This window comes from Typopeltis vanoorti, chromosome 2, assembly GCF_054136105.1.
Source record: "Typopeltis vanoorti isolate ZY-2024b chromosome 2, IOZ_Tvanoo_1.0, whole genome shotgun sequence".
Taxonomy (NCBI): Eukaryota; Metazoa; Arthropoda; class Arachnida; order Uropygi; family Thelyphonidae; genus Typopeltis; species Typopeltis vanoorti.
The window spans coordinates 108,067,249-108,088,182 of record NC_143550.1 but is presented as its reverse complement, the minus strand read 5'-3'; the positions used below and the strand labels follow the sequence as shown (position 1 = coordinate 108,088,182).

At 31.7% G+C, this 20,934-nt stretch overlaps 1 protein-coding gene across 2 annotated transcripts in view; it reads right to left on the bottom strand.

Annotated features, from left to right (window-relative positions):
• Positions 1 to 20,934, bottom strand: part of LOC150109317 (SUZ RNA-binding domain-containing) — a 130,430-nt gene that overhangs the window by 33,620 nt on the left and 75,876 nt on the right. Inside the window, exon 4 of one of the 2 annotated variants that reach the window (XR_016549673.1) lies at positions 13,824 to 14,231. Coding sequence is in view for 1 of the 2 variants with exons in the window: in XM_090407385.1 (XP_090263511.1) it covers positions 14,120 to 14,231 (112 nt within the window). In the remaining variant the exon portion in view is untranslated. Of the gene's footprint in view, positions 1 to 13,807; positions 14,232 to 20,934 lie in introns of those variants that run through there. The other variant, XM_090407385.1, reaches the window with a different exon arrangement.

Genomic DNA, 20,934 nt, shown 5'->3' with positions numbered 1-20,934 from the left:
ATTAACATCTTATTTATGAATATCAGATGATTTTTTTTTTTTTTTTACAATTGTCACAATATTAGCATTGGTAACATGGTTAATCAAGATTCTATTCTTGCTGTGATATGAATTTTTGGAATCAATTACCATAGTCTTTCTATAATATTATAATAATAGCAGACAAAGCTATTCAGTGCTAGCTATAGAACAAAAAGCAAGCAAATCACACTTTTCCTCAGTAAGTGACACTTCTTAAAAATTCAGCAAGTTTCAATAAATCCTGATGAAAAACAAATTATTTGAGTCAGGCACTGAAGAATTACCCATTTTTTTCACTTAGAATAATGAAATCAGTGAAAAAATTTTTGAAAAATCATTATGTCCAATGAATGGTGCTCCTCTGCATCAGTGAGTGCTCTTTTTATATATAAATGTGGACATTACATTTAAGGCAACTAAGTTTTGAAAATTTCACTAATATATACAGCAGTAGTGTCAAACTTGCAGCTTATGGCCAGCACCAACATTTGGTAAATATTTATCAAATTATATAAAAATAAAAATCACTAGGTTTTAAAATTCATAAATTTTCTTTTAACCTTAACCATTTAATTTTGATTAGAAAGATTATATCTATTGTCCATACAATCAAAGACAATGTAATGTATTTATCTATTATGTCCTGCCAAAACTAGAAGTTAATACAGTTTTATGGTTACATACTTGTGTAATTAACTATATTTAATAAATCTCACTTGTCAGCATCTTTTAGTATGGCAAAAAATATGGCAAACTTAATGTCAATAAAATCAGAAGAGTGACCATCCAAATGTTGGGGGAATTCATGTGTCAAGCAATACTCAACATGCGAGTCATTGGCACTGCCAGTGATGTCAAGCACCACCACTTAATACCCAAGTGGAAAAGGTTAAAATCCACATACGTTTTTCATTAGTGCATCACTGAAACTCGATACGTATAACTATTATATTCATTGAGGATTGAGGTTTTACTGCAATTTATACAAGGTAAGAAAATTATAAATTTATAAACGCAAATATAAATTCAAAATTTGTCTTGAAACTTATTATTAATTTTATCTCATAGGAATGGTATGTTGTTTTCTAAGAACAGTAGAGAAAGATCTATCAAGAAGAACATAAAATTTTTCAAACAAGATGAGAATTAGATTATTTCATTTCTGAACATAAAAATAGATTTTATATTTAAATTTGTAGAGACAAAATTAGTGTTTCCAAGGAACATTATGAAACACACTGCTCTGAGTATGATTGATACTCAAAGAAACCTAAGAGAAGATAAATTAAGAAGTCTAAAATATGCACTTTAAAAACAAAAGGTATATACAGAAATTTGTAAAGGCAATGAGAATGTGGTTAAAACTAGCTATGTTATTTCAGAACTAATAGCTAAATGTTCAAAATGTTTTACTGAAGGTAAATTTATGAAGATTGTATGGCAAAAGCTGCTGAAATTCTTTTTCCTGAAAAAGTTAATTTTCAAAATATTTCTTTATCCAGAAACACAGTTGCCAAAAGAATTAACGAAATTTCTGCTGCTATCAGTGCTTAGAGAAAAAAAATGAAAACTTGTTTGAATTTTTCAATTGCAATTGATGAAAGTATGGATATTAGCAGACTGGCTCAATTAGCCATATTTTATTTGAGCTTGTGATGAAAATTTTGAGAAAAATTGCTTGATATTCTTTCCCTCAAGGATATTATAACAGAGAAGATATTTTTATAGAAGTATGTGGACTTTTAGAAAAGTTTTATCTGCTGTTATCTAAATTAGTGTGTGCTGCTACAGATGGAGAACTGGCAATGACAGGCAAAACAAAAGGATTTATAACTAATTGTTAGCTAAGCAGCATGAAGTAGCTTCTGATAATAAATTTCATCATATTCACTGCATAATACATCAAGAAGTGCTATGCTGAAAAATAGTAAAAATGAAACATGCACTGAAGTTTGTTAAAAAATAAATAAATAATAAATAAAAATAAAAAAACTAAATTTTATATGTTCCCTAAGATTAAATCTATGGCAATTTTCTTCATTGCTCTTAGAAACTGAAAATGAAACAGAAAACTTACAGAAGGATGCTGGCCCTCTTCCCATAAGGTTTTAATGCAATTTTGAGTACTACACCAAGAAAGTAAAATGTTTTTAGAAATAAAAGGTGAGGCACATGAACAGCTTGACGATAAGAACTGGTTGCAAGATTTGGCTTTCATTGTTAATACCACAGGTAACTTAAATGAGAACACATCTTCAGGGTTGAGATCAGCTTGTAATGTTTGTATGACTGTGTCAAAGCTTTCAATATCAAACTTAAACTTTGGGGAAGAGAAATTAAAATCTGTGATTTAACACATTGTTCTACATGCAAAGACTATCAAGTCATATGGTTCATATGATTTCAATAAATATGTCCCAATATTCAACAATTATTTGAATTTGAAAAGTGTTTAAGAATTCAACATGTATGAAGGCAATTTTTTTTTTTTTATCATTCAGTGACCCATTTTCTTTGGATGTTGAGAAAGTAAATAGAAATATTCAAACGGAACTTGTTGAGATTCAGTGTGATACAGTAATAAAAGAAAAGTATAATGAAACTGATGTTCCTAATTACTATTCTTATTTGCCATGTCATTATTGTTGAAAGTGCATGTTTGCAGCAAGAATCTTAGCTATGTTTGGTAGTACATACCTTTATTAGAAATTGTTCTCATTCTTGAAAGCAAATAAAACTTCACATAAGGCAAGATTAACAGGTGAGCACTTGTCATTAGTACTGAAAACTGCCTTATCACAAAAATTAGAAGCCAATATTGATAAAAAAAAATTTCTTACAAAAGATGTCATGTTTCTAACAAAAAATACTAAATCGATTATAAATTTGATTTTTTTTATGTAATGATTAGTGATATGTTTAATTGATATGTTGACAAATTTATTTTAAAACATAATTATGTTATGCATTTAATTTTCCTTTGCATGATTCAGCTCCTGACATTGTTTAAAATTCAAAAACAATTTTTGACAAAGTTTCAATAAAATGAGTGAAAATACAAAACTATGAACTTACTCAATATTTAAAATTTTCATAAAGCTGACTTGTTAACATTAAAGGAGTAAAATTAAATTTTCTGAATTATGTTAGGGGATAAAACCTAAGTTAGGTTAAGAAAAAGTAAGTAGACATTTAGAAATAAGTTTTTGTTGTTTCTTTTTTACATGCAGCCCACAGTGCTTTGGAGGCTTAAGAGGCCCATATTCCTATTTGAGTTTGACACAACTGATGTACAGCATTAATCAAAATATTTGCAAGTTAGCAAACAAATTCAGAGATATTTTAATGACACTATAGATGAAAAAAAAAAAAAAAAAAAAAAATCATTACAGAAAAATGTTAAGAGCATGATAAAATCTTATTTCAACATGCATCTAGAAGAAAATCAATCCCAGATATTAACCATTAAAATTGCTCCCAACCAAACATAACTGTCTTGCTGACATACTTGTTTTTAAGTTGGTTATACACAGAATTCAACAATATGCTTAAAAAAAATAGCAAATTGACTGATGCATGATTCTTACTATTATGTTCATTTGCTTTGTTAAAATCTTATTAGCTTATTTACAAAAAATAATTTTTTAAATAAAATTAACTTGTTTCAATGTATATATGCAAACAGAAAACAAATCATGCATATGCTCCCCCAGTCAGCTTTCACTTCACTATTTCAATAAGATATTTTGAATTTCAAGAATGACAACTTTTTTTTTCTCTCATATATTCTTCACCAATAGCCAAAGTTAACCACAATACCAGCTATGAAGCCAATAGAAAACATGAATGCAAAGCATCCACTGAAATCAAAATAACATTTGGATATGAAGCACAAAATAGTTGATTTCATCTATACCTATGCTTTTAATCACCCAAGTCCAACTAATTGATTAAAATAGGATGTGCATCACTTGAACTAAAAAAATTATTAAAATAGCATGGATCATTATATGAACTAAAAAAAAAAATACTTATAGGCAACCCCCCCCCCCTGCCTCCCATATCTGCCATACTTTATATGTTAGTGTTAGAATTAAAGGTTAAGCATGCATGCTAACAAATGATATGAGCCTGATTTATAGGTAAGAAAAAACATGCTCAGAATCCCCCCCCCCATAAAAGTCATCATGAGAAGTTCCACTAATTAAACAGAAATGCACATCAAAAATTGTGCCCTGAAATCCATTCCATTTCTGAGCTCATCTCTCTCTCTCAGGAAATGCATTCCACTTACCTTTAAGCAGAATATTTTGCTCTTCACTCTCCAGGGATTTATTATTATTAACATCTACTGATACAATATGCTTCTGTTGGTTATTTTCAACCTTACCAACAATATTTTTTCTTACTTTGACACACTTTTGTGCTAATGAACAAAACTACCAGATATCTAGAATATAAACTCCTTCATATCAGGTAAGTATTACTGACAACAAATCATGGAAATACAAAATACTATATTCAATTCATAATGCATTTATAATGATTTTTCAGTGCACAGAATATAGCAATTTGACCACATTTACTTTGACATCTTTAGAGTTTTAAGTTTAAAAGTTTGTTTTACACAAATATTACACAAGTTAAAAGAAAATCGTAATAATCGTTTTCTTTTAACCTGGCAAATATTTGTTTTAATTTGTTTAAGCATGCAAAGAGGGCCTTATGCTAACTTATTTTTCCTGAAATATTTTTGTATAAAATATGTTTAAAAGACTGATTTTTATGCTTAACCATGATTAAAAAAAATAATAAAAAACTACTACTGCCACCCACAAGTCTGATCAGATGAAAATAAAAGAAAATACTGATAGAGATCAACAATGAAAGTAAAACATCCCAAATCAAATGCATAAAGAAAATTAAGAGCTGTAGAAAATAAAAGTTTACAGTTGTATACACAATTCAAGCATTTTCTTATAGCTTCAACTATGGAAGTGAAATTTATGACTTCAAAAAATTACTCTTAATCTTGTGGACAGCATATTCAGATGAATGCAAATATCAATATTTTTTCTACTGTTTCATGTAGTCTAATAAGAATGTCATTCAAGTTTCTGTTGAACCGCTATAGAATACAAGCTTGTAGTAATAATACTACAAGAATACCTCAATATAGTGAACACTTTGGGCTGTTTGGAAGTTGCATAAATAATATATCTGCCAATGTAACAATCTTAAATTTTCATAGGCTGCAACATTTAAAGATGAACAATTATCCACTCTTAATATGACATGCTTTATTATTATTATTATTATTATTATTACATCACACCTCCAGGGAGTCCAAAGACTCATCGAGGGAGGGCATCTACTCTACAACTCTTCGTCTCACTACTCCACCAACCTTCATCACCTAACACCAACGCCATCTACCGCTGACTACCACCACCAATACTTTCACAGATAATCACAAACATCCATGCCCATGGCAGGATTCGAACCTGCAGCCGTTTGGCTGGAGAACGGATACTCTAACTACTCGGCCAACCAGTTTGGCAGTAAGATTCAAATAAGCAGTAAAAGAAAAGAAAGAAGAAAAATATTTTTGAGGATCCTACACAAACTGAACATTAAAAAAGATTATGACTTGAAATGAAGATTAATTAATTAAATTTAAATGCAGATATAACAAGCTGATCTGTCAGAAAATAATGACATTACCCCAAAACCTTTTGAAATACTCTCTTGAAATAGCTGGCACCACAAAGGAGAAGCTAGACAAAATTTCTGAGAAAATGAGTTTCATGAATGAAGAGAAATTAAACAAACTAGAAATCTTGAATAAAACTGAACATACTGAAGTATGCAAACAGAACCAGAAAACAATATCAAGGAAGAAATTCAAAAATTCAATTGTAAACTCATGCAATAAACAAATGAAGATAATCATAACTCAAAAAAACCTAAACACTGCACTGATGATCAGCAAAAAAAAAAAAAAAAAAAAGGTTGCAGCCAAAAGATGGGAGCATAACCAGAGACAAATAAAAAAATAAAAAAAAACTGAAGAATTTTACTCAATATTATATCAGGATGGCAAAACAAATAAAAAGGCAACTGTGAAAAATTGAAGTGCCAGAAATTCTACCAAAAGAAGTTATATAAAGCATCCAAAACAAGATGGAACAGCTGCAGGAGAGAATTGGAGTCATAGCTGAACAGTAAGTGAGGAAATGTACAAAATCTTGGCCAAACTATTTTTACCCTATCTCTAAAGAAAAATGATGTGCCATAAACAAAGGAAAAGGGTTATTCTGAAGCACAAAAAAGATGCAATGGAAGACTTGAATTATCAACTTAGACTACCATTAGAGTCTAACATTGGAGACACTATGACCTAACACTTTCACTTTATTTATGAAAGTATTAGGTCATAGGCTTTAGCAACTCTAAATGACCTTGCACAGGCAAAAGAACAGGTAGGGTTAATATTATATATTAGCCCTACCTGAATAGAAATAGAAGTGACTGCAGAAGTGACTACCTGAAATAGAAGTGGTTGCAGCACAATGGACCATATTCAAGTTGCACAAATTATTGAACAGTGCAATGTATATCAACACCCACTGTGTCTTGGTTTTACTGATTATGAGAAAGCTTTTGATTCAGTAAAAAATTGTGCAATACTTGAGACTCTGTGAAATCAACTAGTGAAGAAGCCATATGTAAGGACCAGCAAATCATCCTACACCAATGCAACAAATATAATTCATTTTAACGGAAGTATCTATGGAAATAGAAGCATAAGGTAAAAATATCCCCAAAACTATTCACAGTATGTTTATAATAAATTCAAACTTCTTGAGTGGGAAGAAAAGGCCTAAATACGAACAAGAGACCTTTAAGACATTTACACTTTAGATATTCAGTTATCTTTACTTCAAGTTCAGATGAACTACAGACTCTTATCTGAACTTCAGATTTGCTAGCAGCCAGCTTAAAGAATAACCCAAAGAAGACCCAGGTTATGTTTACTAGCTATGTGTAACTAGAAATAATAAAAATTAATGATGGTGAAACTGAAAATAAAATCACTTATACTTGGGACAATGGGCACTGATAGATCAAAATTCCATGGAAGAAGTCAAGATGATTGCTCAGCTGGAAAGCATTTGGAAATCTGAAGTCAATACTCAAAAGCCAATTACCATTATGCCTAAAAAAAAGAAAGTTTTAAACACTGCATTCTACTTATTTACATATGGCTGTGAAACATTAAAGCAAACACAGGAGCTAAGAACAACACAATTTATTATGGAAAGATGTACACAAGACTGGATCAGAAAAGAAACCAAACCAAAATCTCTAACATTATAGAAAGGGTGAAACATCTGAAGTAGCAATGGGCTGGGGCAAACTGCTTGAAGACAAGACCAACAATGGACAAAAGAAGTACTGGACTGAATAATGGGAGGTAAAATGACTACAACACTGCTCAAAATCATAACAAATTGATGCAATCAGATTTGCAGGAGCAACATGGGGGGGGGGGGAAACATTGACACAGTCTTGGAGTCATTTTGGAAAGGCCTTCATTCAGCAGTGGATAGAGCCTTTCAGAGACAGAAGAGCTAAATATGATATCAGTTGGTTGATACATAACACACATCACTTTCATATTTTAGAGAAAAACAAATGTTCTAATGAAGCAAAAGAACTGAAATATTCTAAATCTGATAACTTTAGTAATCAACTGTAGGAGGTCCATCTTAGACAATGAAGTGTCATAACACTCAAACTCTTTCATTATTGTCTGAACTCTCATAACCCTTTATGCAACTGTTACTGTGTAATACAAATGTGTCAAAACAGGTGACTGACAATGGCAACTATTATTTTTATTTTTGTTCGCAATATCTAGATGCCCCATTTGTACCAATGTTCACACTATGTTGCTCATGGTATAAATTCTTATAATTCATGTAAATGTCATTCTTTTGTGACTCAAATGTAAATTACCACTCAGTAAGGAAAATATGCCGGTAAACTGAGTTAAAATTATTAATGGCAATATGAAATAAACAATCTATGCTGCTTTATCATAGGGTAATTTTGTTTTCCACATGATTAATAATGGATCATAAAGAAGCATTCTTTATAGCTTTTTTTTTATCCTAACTACTGTAAATTCTCATTATAACAGATTCCTACTGCAGTTAATATCACTGAAAAACATTTTTATCAACGATCCATCTTCAAAGCAAACTTTCAATTCCAAACTGATCATACATGTAGTAAAAGCAGCACCGTGCCATCAGCAGATATTAAAATGTTGATTAATGAATAGTTTTAAACACATTACACTGACTGATTAGGCACAAATTTGTATCAAATGACACTAATCTGTACATATAAACTTTTAAAATCACAGTTCTAAAAGAAAGTGGAAAGATTTCAATTAACTGCTAAGATAAGGTTAACATCTATAAATAATTGAAAATACCAAGAAAAGTGAAAAATGAATACATTACAAATCCCTGAAATCTAATAGCATATATATCAGATATTTATGTTTATTTATTTATTTGACAGATACTACCGTGCAAGGCAAATCATTATAATAGATAAATGAACGTCCAGTCTTAAGTGGTCACAAAAAAAATATCTCCCCAACACAAAAGCTGATAATATTTTAGTTCACTGTGATAATCCTCCAAGGTTCTATTTGATAAAAGCCATCTTTTATACATATGTACAAAGCACCAGACAGATTTTAATTCCATCCTACATTTTACTTCAAATGATAATATGTTTTTTGTGAGACAGAAAGTGGCTAACAGTGCTGAAATCTCATATTTGTGTTTAGCATAATTAGATATTTACATGAACCAAATGACACTAAATTTACAGATCTGTAATGCATTGAGACATAAAACAAGCATTGAAAGAAAGGAAGGACAATATTTAAGGAATGTGTGAAACATATCAGAAGTCCTCACAAGTTTCTTTAGTACATAAGTTCATAATTAGGATTTCACGTGCATCATACATGGGGATATGAAAGTCCTCATTATGTCACTGAACATGAGCATGATTCATCATAGGTCACTTTTTTGATATTGATGGATAAGTTTGGTTTGTATCACATCCCTAAAGGAAGTTTTCTAGTCAAATGAGACCACATCACTCCTTCCATCATATCATAGCTTTCTGGACAGAATGTCTTCTAATACTTGAATAGGAAGAGAAGATGATATTATCTCCTATCCCAATACACTGCTGTTTAGCAAAATCATTGGGATTTTTTTTTTGGGAGGGGGATTTCCAAAGAAAACTGATTATCAGAAAAACAAATGTACAAGAGTCAGAGTTACAGAGTATATTATGAATGTGATAATTGCTAATACTTCGACCAAAATAAAGTCTATGTGTTTCATGCCAGAAATGCTTCCAAAGTTATGTTTGAAGTGTATCAATTCCTTAAATATACCTAATAGATAAAAATATATATTTTACTGCCATTTAAGGCAAGAACATTCTATATAATTAGCATTAATGCATACATGTTCTATGTAATTTAAATAAGAACTAAAAATGGTAACTTTGTTTTCTCATAAAGAAAACAAAGAAAAAGTATTATTTACATTTTGGGAGTATAGTGAAAAATTCGTGAACAGTATATTTTGTATATTATGCAATTATTTCCAGCATTGCGAATTACTAAAAAAATTAGCTTATTAAAAAAAAAAAAAAAGGAGGGGAATGATATCCAATAGAAAATCATATATTAGAAAAAGTTACTTAATTTTTTTAATTACATAGAAATCTGAAAATTATTAACAAATAGCTACTAATACAATTCTCCTACAGTTAACTCTCAATTCAGAGACCACACAATTTGTTCTAGTATATTTCCTGTACAACAATGCTGTACTCATAAGATATGGCTAGAACATTTTTTTAGTTTCTTGCGGTTAGTGAGTTTGTTATGTCTACTACAATGAGAACTGATCAATTATGTTCAATATAACTTATGATTGACATTCATTTTTGTTTATGTGATTCTTGAAAACTATTTAATCAAATAAGCCCTTCTCAGTTTTGTAAACCTACATCATCAAAACTATACTGAAAATAAACAATGTTTATTAAATAAAATTAGAAAGCATATTAAACCTAACAAGCTCATGATTTCTTTTAAGAAAAATAAGTGAAATATCTGCTTTACATTTTTTATATATATATATATATATAAGCAGCATGACTATTTACAGCATGAATTTATTTCTGTAGTACTGCAGATACAAAATTTTTCAAAAAACAAGCTGAAAATCAGTATTCACTCTCACATACACACACACTCAAATTCTTTGCATGATCAAAATTAAGTTAACAAATAACTAAATGAATTTTAAATATTATTAACAGGAATGATTTTAATAAATGAAATCGTCCTTAATTTATGCTAAGAAATATGAGACCAAGTTTATACACTAATATTAATCAGTTATCAGAGGTAGAATTAAGCATGGGTGATTACAGTAAAATTATTAATGATAAGAAAGCAAGTCTTGAAATGGGAGATATATTTCTCTAAATTTAAATATGATGATTAAGTTTTTAATGAGCATGTATGAATATTTATCTTGCTAATAAGAGCAGTTTTTGTTAAACAATATTTTGATAAACTACAGCAAACTTTATTTTCTTCTTTTGAGCTATTAAAACGACTTTGTGCTATTTTAATTTTAAATCTGAATATCTTATAATATTGAAAACTTCCTGAATCTAACTATCCACTATTTGAAAGATAAAAATTGTATTACTAAACAAGACCTAAAATTCAGATAATTAAATTACATTATAAAGAGATAAATTTATAAAATCCTTATTGTATGAAATAGGACAAAAATATTCAATCATTACTTGTCACATTAAATGCAGTAATTACAAGTTTGGTAATGGAAAGGTGGCACTTTTAGGATTACATCACGCGCAAAGCTGAATTATCATTATATCAAAGTTTTCAAAAATATATTCTCTTATAAATTTTAGTCAGCATAGTTAGTACTTACAAAATGTATTTTAAAATTCCATTTCATCATGTGATGCTTAGAAAGATTACACAAATCACAAAATACAATGCATATTTTTATGAGTATTTATCAAAGCTGATGAGTAAAACATGAAAATGACTGAAGGTATTTTAAGATTAAATTTACTCAAGGTTAAAGAAAAAGTATTCTTGTCATACTTACTACAGAAAGTATTGAAACTTATTTTATTTTATTTAAACAAAATTAGTATGCTACAAACACCACATACTGAAACAGTTATTTTATCACACATTATAATTAGAATAACAAATTCTCTCTTTCTGTGTATAAATATATATATATATATATATATATATATATATATATATATATTAACTTGTGTTATTTGTTTCCAAATGAAGCAATCTTCTGCCATGCATCTAAGTCATAAATTTTTACATTAATGAAGTGCAGCAGTTTCCATTCAAAAGAAAACTACAAAGCAATATTTTTATCTACAATTGTAACATCCACCATGAAAATTATCTGCCTTTAGTTATTATTCAATAACTAAAAACAAATGCGGCTTTAGTTCTGATATTTTTATCTACAATTGTAACATCCACCATGAAAATTATATGCCTTTAGTTATTATTCAATAACTAAAAACAAATATGGCTTTAGTTCTGAGAGTTCAAAACTGTACACACTTCAAACAGAAAATAATTCTCATCAGGAGCAAAAAATATTGAGGAGCATTTATATTTTTCTCCTATTTTTCTTTTGTTACATTTACAACAGTTATTCCTGTCAAGCATTTATGAATTAGCCCCCCACTCCCATCCCATTCTAAATCATATTCTACAGTTATCTACCATTTAGAAGTTATCTTCTAAATTGAGAAATAAATTCTTGAGAATATTTGGCGATCAAATAAATAAATGCTGCTAAGTGTTATGATTAAGATTTTTAATCTCTTATAGAGAGCTAATCATATCTATTTATATTTATTCCAAATGATGTCAGCAGATTTACAGAAGGACAACATTGTAGTTTGTTCTAATGTATAAGGATTAAAATAATTTTATACAAATAAGTTTACACACAGAATTCATCACAAATATACAGTTAAACATTTCTTAAAATATCATGAAATGCAATATAGTGTAAGCATAAAATTTCTGAAAGTAACATCATGCAGCAAATGAACATATGTCAAAATATGTTTTGTATATTAATAAAACCTTTTTAACCATATGCTTCTGAGAAAGTGATTATTAAACAATGTTGGATAAAGAACCATCAAATAAAAAAAAAAATTAAAAAAAGGAGGGGGTGGGGGAAACCTCATTACAGAGTTTTAATGAGACTCTCTGCAACATGACCAATGTATTTTTATCGCCTAGCATGAGATCACCATCCTGCTCACTGGAGGGCAGAAGTGTCTTAAAGGTTCATGTTTATCATTACAGCACAGGGTTTTCATCAGATTGTCTAATCCTTAAGCAACCCAATCTTCTGTGAGTGGAATTGCTATAAAATAATATGTATAAGCTGTGTGTGTGTGTGTACGCACATGTGCTTTCCCTTTCTAATTTGATCAAATGTTTTATAAGTACTCACAAGTTAAGCAAAAGCAATTCAGAGTGGTTTCTTCAATACAGATTAAAAATTCTAAAAAACTAACAATTCTGAATTCTTCTTGATACAAAAACATAATTTAAGGTTTGTACTATCAGCTAGATTATTGTTATTCATGCAGTCTATTCCCAAAATCTAACCCTTAATTTGAGTATGAATGAAATGATTCAAACCTCCGTGTTTGCTAACAATCACAGTTTGCTTTGCTTCTAACAAATCAGTGGGTGGATGTAAAAGTTATTCTAGTGTATGTAATTGCTTACTGCCCAATATTATTGGCAAATCAATTGAGAATAAAGCACATAAATATATATGTAAGCTGTATCTTTCAGATAAATAGGTTGAAAGAAACATCACACCAAGCAAAGAGTGCAAATGTTTTGGTACAAACAGAGACACCTGCATTTTATCCATTATGGCTTTCTTACTCATTTACATTAATAACTGCAGTATTTTTTAATGAAAAGAATTGCTATCTAATGGAACAGCCTCCTTCCTTTCCTGCATATACCAACACACACACACAGTTCTTACATTATAGATACATCTGGCTCAAAAAGTAGAAATGTCATATTTCATAATCATTGTGACCAGTCATTTCCTCCTACATACATATATTGATATGATGAGAATAAGCTTTAAAATCAATACAACACAACCCAAAATATCCTGAGAGAAAATTACTTTGTTAATGTCTCATACATACATTCAAATTATCTAGAAAGTAAATAACTTTGATGTCTCACTTAAAATGCAAAGTAACAAAATTTTTGAGCACAGCATTTTCTCCTGAATATCTTCATTATCTGCATGAATATGATATGATATGAATAAGCATAAATAGTATATGTCACAAAAATCTTAAATTACCAACACAATCATGAAATGTAAATAGCATGTTTATAGCAAATCGAATGCTATGTTTAAATACTGTACTACTATAATAAATAACATAAGAATAGTCCATAGGATGTTTGAATGTATAATACAAATATTTAATTATGAGATTGTCCCTTATTTTGCTAAAGATTTTAAAAATTCTGAAAATATTTTAAGTATTTTCTAAAAATATTATAAAGTAATTAAGTAGCAAAAAACCCACTGGTGTTTGTAGCAACTTACCAAATAAATACAGACTGTTGTAAAATCCATTAATACTAATTGGCATACATCTGCTATCAGCAGTGTAGATTACAAATGACTGAAAGATAATGTTAATCTGAAAATACCTTCTGGAGATGGGAGACCATTAAATTAAGATGGAAATACCAATTTCTTGAAACAAAGTAATCTTCACAGCAAGGCAAATATGTATAATGTGTGAACTTATTTACTTTCAAGCGCAGTATAAGAAGTCCCACCCACCAAAGTCCATCCACCAATATAACATAGCTGGAATATTGCTGAATGGCTTAATGCTACCGTTGTTGTGCAAATCCTTTGGTACCATCAGGGCCACGAGGCTGACGTATAACAGAGGATGACTGACAACTTTTGTCATCTGTTGGTACTAGTGATAGCTGTAATAATCTGAAATAAAAACATACACTATAAATACATTACTTTTGAGACATTTCATTTTTTTAAATATCAAAACACTACCATCTGTAAAAAAAAAAAAAATAATAATAAAAATAAAAAATAATAAAAAGACCAAATTAACATAAATGAATTATTACATTGATGCTTAAAACTCATACATAGAAGCCAATGACTTCAAACACTTGCCTTAGTATCCCATAATGCAAAGCACATATCCTTGCAGATATGTATAATGCTATGCATTATGGGAAGGGTCACTACCCAGACGGTTTTGACCTTCATTGAGCCTGGGTCTGGCTCTCACTGATCAGACCTCAATAAAGATAAAACCCAGTCTGGGTAGTGACCCTTCCCATAATGCATAATATTATACATGTCCGCAAGGATATGTGCTTTGCATTATGGGATACTAAGGCAAGTGTTTTTGAAGTCATTGGCTTCTAAATACAAGTTTCCTTGGTCCTGAAAATATTTCAGGTGCAAACTTTGTTTGCTTACACTTGGATAAAGGATTATACCAAGTATATAATTTCTTGGTGTCCTTAATTTATAGTATAACCAAGTGAAAAAACTTCCCACAATTAAAATGCAAAGTTCAGTTCTAAATGAAGATAATTTATAACTAATATGAAATTTATGTGAGTCAATTTCATATTGATTAGGATATGGATTACATTAATAAATACTATTTTGAAAACTAAGGTAAAAATTGAATGAGATGCCATCATGATCAGAGACAATTAGAAAGATGCACTTCATAATATAACACCTGTATACAATGACACTATTATCAAAAATGAACCCATATCATAAACAAAAACTGCTTTGCCTAATTTTGCCATTAAAACAGTCCAACTAAAATCAAACAAATTAAATTTTAATAGAAAAACATACAGCAGTTTTTTAATAAAAACTGCTGTATGCTACAATGTATTAATGATGGTACAGTATTTAATAAGCTCATATTAGTTGTATTTCACAACTACACCAAGTTATTCAGGAATCTGACTGGATATGAGTTTTAATGAAATTCAGTGTTTGAAATCAAAAATTTGCCAAGTTGTCTCAAATTTTTGTTTCAATCAAGACCATTTGCAGGGACAAAACCTATAGAAATGACATGCTGGAATATTATGGCCCTTTCTCATATTGGTCCCTGCCACATTAGTCACTGAATTATCTCTACTAAGATTATACATCCTTGCAAAGTGGTTATTCATTAAAGTTACCTTGTCATAATATTTTACTATATAACAAAACAACTTAGTGGGATTTCGTCTAGCTTGCTGGGCTAATTTATTCTAAGAATCAGATTGTAATTTATCTTTATAGTGGTTAGTATACCTGCTCTCCAACCAACAGGTCACAGGTTCAAATCCAGCCATTAGCATGGATATTTGTGATTGTCTTTAGGTGGGAGATGAATTTCATCAGCCAATGTAAGACCATTTCCCCACTTCTTGCAGGCCTGAAGTGGCTTGAAAGAATTCCATCTTTGGTCTCTAGAGCTTCCAGACGATGTAAAAATAAATTTTAAAAAAAATTACAAAAAATATATAAAATTGATAAAAATGGGAAAAAAATCCTTAGCCCACACACGATACAAATGTACTATAGATTTACTAATAACCTTTCATGGGTGGGACCAAATAAAAAAATTATCTTTTTTCCAGCTGTTGCCTGATGATTCTACTCATTCGTTTAAATTCCACATAATTTATCTTCCTGACCATGGAGTATGAAGTCTGATAATGTTTCCTCTAAAATATCCTTTGTTTATCTACCATGCACAGATGTGAACTATCTCCCGAGATTGTCATAATCATAAGTTTCTTCTTAAATGACAATTCCAGATGCTCAGCTCTGATCAAGACTACATAATGCTAATATTCTTCAATCAGAAACAGAGTGTTAATCATGGTTATGGACAAATGTACTAATACTGTAACCAGATTCAGAACTCTCACTCTGCTCCCTTTCATCACATCCTGTTTTAGGAAATATCTCTCAGTAATTGCATAAATTTCATTCCCTGTGTGCCAAATTCCTCCTTCCAATCTATGTCCCATAGTTGAAGTCACTTGTATGGAATGAAGACAGCACAAGGAATGTAAACACAGGTTAGGGTCAAAGCTGTATAACTGAGAGGAGACCTACACATAGCCTTTAAAGGAATGTGGAGAACCGACCAGGGCTTCTGACCTAATGTCCAATCCTCACCTTCTCATGGTGCACCCTGTTGGGTATCTACCTGGATACTCAACGAATGAGGATGGGCTGGCAGTTTGGGATTTAGCTGACCAAATTGTATTCTTATTGGCTTAAACCAATATACAAAATGATGGTACAACATGACAAAATTTCATGCCGGCTGGGGGCGTCGCCCGGTTAAACAAGGCCCCTGTTGTTTTCGCCAGGGAACCAGGGCAAACAAAGAAAAGTCAGCTACTGGCACAAATCTGATAGCACACCCCAACTCAACATCACCAGAGTTAAAGATCAGTACTATCAACATAAGAAGCCTGAATGGCAAAGAAATGGAGCTAGTTGAGGAATTAGATAAGTACCAGATCGACATAATAGGGGTGACAAACAAAAAAGACAAAAACTGGTGAGATCTTTCTGAGCAATAAATACAAAATGCTTTTCACGAAATGACAATCAAGGAAAAGAAGGAGTAGCCACAGTATTCAACATAAAATACGAGGCTAATCTTCTTGAATGGCAGGCAGTCTCAAGTAGAGCGATGTGGGCTAATATCAGAAAGAATTGGACAATGAGACTTATTTGTGCCTATGGCCCCACAGAAAGTTCTACTAAGGTAGAAGTGGATGAATAAGTTGGTGCTTGTTGGGGATCTAAATAGCAGAGTAGGAAACGATTGTCAGACATACAAAAATATTCTGGGAAAATTTGGAGAAAAGAGCAAAGCTAATAATAATGGCAAATACCTCTGGGATTTCTGCTAAGGACATGGATTGGTTATTACTAACACCATGTTCCAACATAAAAATCTGCACAAATTCACATGGTGAGAAGAAGCAAGGAATAAGAAAAGTCTCATTGACTATGTTATTGTTGATAGTGATGTTTTCTCCCTGGTGCAGGACACCAGAGTGTACAGAGGATTTGAAATTGGAAGTGATCACTATTTAGTCTTGAGCAGGATAAAATTGAATTTCATATTGAAAAGAATAACATGTAAGAAAGTTTTAAAGCAAATCAAAGTTGAGCAGCTCTCAGATGTGAACTGTAGACTAAAATACAGAAACATGATTGAAGAAAACATGAAAGAGTTTGAGAACAGGAACCAAACCTTGGAGATTCAGTGGCATGCCTTGAAGAAAACCCTGATTGATTCAGCCAGAGAGGCATTTGGTGTGGTAACCTGCAAGGATAGAAAAATCAGAACTCCATGGTGGACACAGGAAGTTAAAGAAGCAGTGAAGGAAAAGCAGAAAGCATATCAAAAGTTCCTGGCAAATAAGTCAGCTTGTGCTCTTAGAGAATACAGAAACAAATGTAAGAAAGCGAAACACTGTGTAAAACTAGCTAAACAAAAGTCATGGGAGGACTTTGGCAAGAACATAGAAAATAAATATCAAGAAGGTGGTAAGATATTCGGGAGATTGTTGAAGAAGCTTAGAAATGGAAGAATGAGTGCTATAAAAGCAGTTAGAGATGATAGAGGTGACATGAAAAGGTGAGAAAAAGATATCCTTGAAGTATGGAGTAATTACTTCAAAAAATTGCTAAATGTAACAGGCAGTGATAGCACAGTGGTAAAAAACACTGACCAGGCATGCAGTCAGGAATATATATCCATACTTGAAGTAGAAAAAGCCATCAAAGGCTTGAAATGTGGAAAGGCAGTAGGAGTAGATGATATTCGACCAGAAATGCCGAATTATGGTGGCATAAAAGCCTTACAGTGGCTGCACTGCATAGTTCAGAAAGCCTGGACAGAGGGACAATTCCCGATGATTGGAGTAGAGCTCTAATAGTACCCATATATAAAAAGGAAAATAAAACTGAATGTGAGAATTACAGAGGTATTTCCCTACTGAGTATTCCTGGCAAGATATATATATTTGAGAAATGGTTGAGAAGAATTGTGGAAGAAAAGTTGGGTGAAGAACAAGCTGGATTCAGGCCAAATAGAGGCTGTCAGGATCAGATCTTCACTTTACGACAAATGGTCGAGAAAGCATGGGAATATAACAAAGATCTGTATTTAAGTTTTGTCGATCTGGAAAAGGCATATGACAAGGTGCCAAGAGAGAAGCTATTCGATGTGCTACAGTTATATGGTGTCAATGGGGCATTATATCAAGCAATACTTAAGTCTTTATTTGAGTTGTAAGTCAGCAGTTAGAAATGAAGGAAGTACAGGAAGATGGCTTAATGTTAAATCTGGTGTGAGACAAGAATGTACATTATCCCCTCTGTTATTCATTATCTATATGGATCACATTATGAAGGAAAGTGGTATTAAACATGATATCAGAATTGGAGATGTTAATGTCAGTTCTTTGCTTTATGCAGATGATGTTATACTTCTAAATAAATCCGCTACTAGTTTGCAAGATTCCCTGACTAAATTGAATAACTGTTGTAATAGATATGGTACGAAGGTCAGCAATAACAAGACAAAGACAATGAAAACAGGCAGAAGCATTGAAAATATCAACCACATTTTGAATGGAGAACCTGTGGAACAAGTAAAATATTTCAGCTACTTAGGCATTATTTTTAGTGAAGATGGTAAATTAAATATGGAAATAGACAACAGAATCAACACAGCTGGTATGGTAGGAAGTCAATTGAATAAATTCATATGGAATAAGAGAGAATTTAGTCAGAACACTACATTAGCTGTATACAAGACAGTGTTCAAACAAGTTTTAACTTATGGATCCGAGAGCCAGGTCAGAAGTAAAACATTTGACCAAAGACTAGAGACCGCAGATATGAGAGTCCTGAGAAAGATTAGAGGCATGAACAGATGGCATCAATGGCAATATCATATTAAAAATGAGGATATTAGGAAAGAACTTGACATTGTCAGCATCCAGGAATGTGTTAGCAGAGCTAATCTCAGATGGTATGGTCACTTAAACAGAATGGGCGAGGAAAGATTAGCAAAAGAAGTGTTCTCTGCCAGGTTGGCAGGAAAACGACCCAGAGGAAGACCAAGATATAGGAGGATTGATACGGTACAAAGTGCCTTAGACGATAGAAATATAAGATCTGATAATGTTGGAGTCTTCACAAGTAACAGACTGATTTCAAGGAAAATTGTAGATAGGGAGTTAGTAATGATGTAAATTTTTCATGTAGTACTATCATATCCTGTACACCCCTTGAGGGTACATGTCAGGAATTTGATGATGATGATAATATTTTGTGTCACAGAAGCATTATGGGATACAATATAAGAACTGTAGCAAACATACCATACAAAAAATATGTGGATGAGATTAGACCGAAAAAAAAAAAAAAAAGTCTGTTGGGCAGAAGATCTAAGAATTTCTGTTTTATCATATCACAGGAAGTTTCACACAACCATATCTTTTTATCTGTGCATTGTTCTCTGAAGATGCCAATTTGACTTTATAAGGTGAAAACACTATTTTAATCCTTAGCAATTTGATGTTTCAATTATTTCACAACTACTAGATACTAATAATTTACACTCTGAAAAATGCATGGGAGGAAATAAATTAAGGACCAATTAGAGTACCTAGTGGGGGATGATGATCTCAACAAAAATGCTAAAGCGGTGTGAGAAGATGAATTCAAGAAGTCAGTTACCAAACTAAATGGCAATTTGATAGTTAATGAATCTATATGCAGGCTCTGGAGAAGGATTGATGTACAGTTTGTGGACCTATGGTCTGGGTTTGGTGGACAAAGATTTGTACAATGCTGCTGGACTGCACTTAATTGAATTTGGATTAGGTGTCTATAGTGCTTTGTTCATTGAGAGTATGAAAGCGAAGTCAGAAAAATGGAAGAAATTAGGGTAGATGCAGGGGAGAGAGAGAGAGAGAGAGAGTTGTGTGTGTGAAGGCACCCATGAAGCAAATGCGCATGTGAACAAACAAAAAATGTGAAATCTTGTCTCTCAGGCAACACTATCAAATGGGATATCAATTCAGGATGTAAAGGTGGTTGGGGATCTAAGGGAATGCTACAGTTTCTATACACTAATGCTAGAAGCATTAGGAATAAGAGGGATAAGTTTTTGGCATTGATTAGTGCAAACTCGCCAAAAATTATAGGCATTAGTGAGAATTGGCTAACAGCATATAGCATATTTACAGGGATAGAATGTAATGAATTTAGTATTTTCAGGGAGGAGATTGACATGACAGGGGGGGGGGGGTACTGCTAATGACAGCAGATGAATTGCAGCCAACAAGAGTAGGAATCAATCAGGCAGATGGCAGTTCTTTTGAATCAATCTGGCATGAGATTGAGACCAACAGGACAAAATATAAACTTGGGTGGTGCTATAGGCCAGGGATGATGTGAAAGGCATGCATCAGCAGATCTGTACGAGTGCAAATCGAGTAATCATTATGGGGGACTTCAAACTTTGGAGACAGACTTGAAAGGAGAGAAAGATCACATGACAAGAAGGAAATGGAATTTAAACACTTACTGAGAGATAATCACTTGAAGCAGA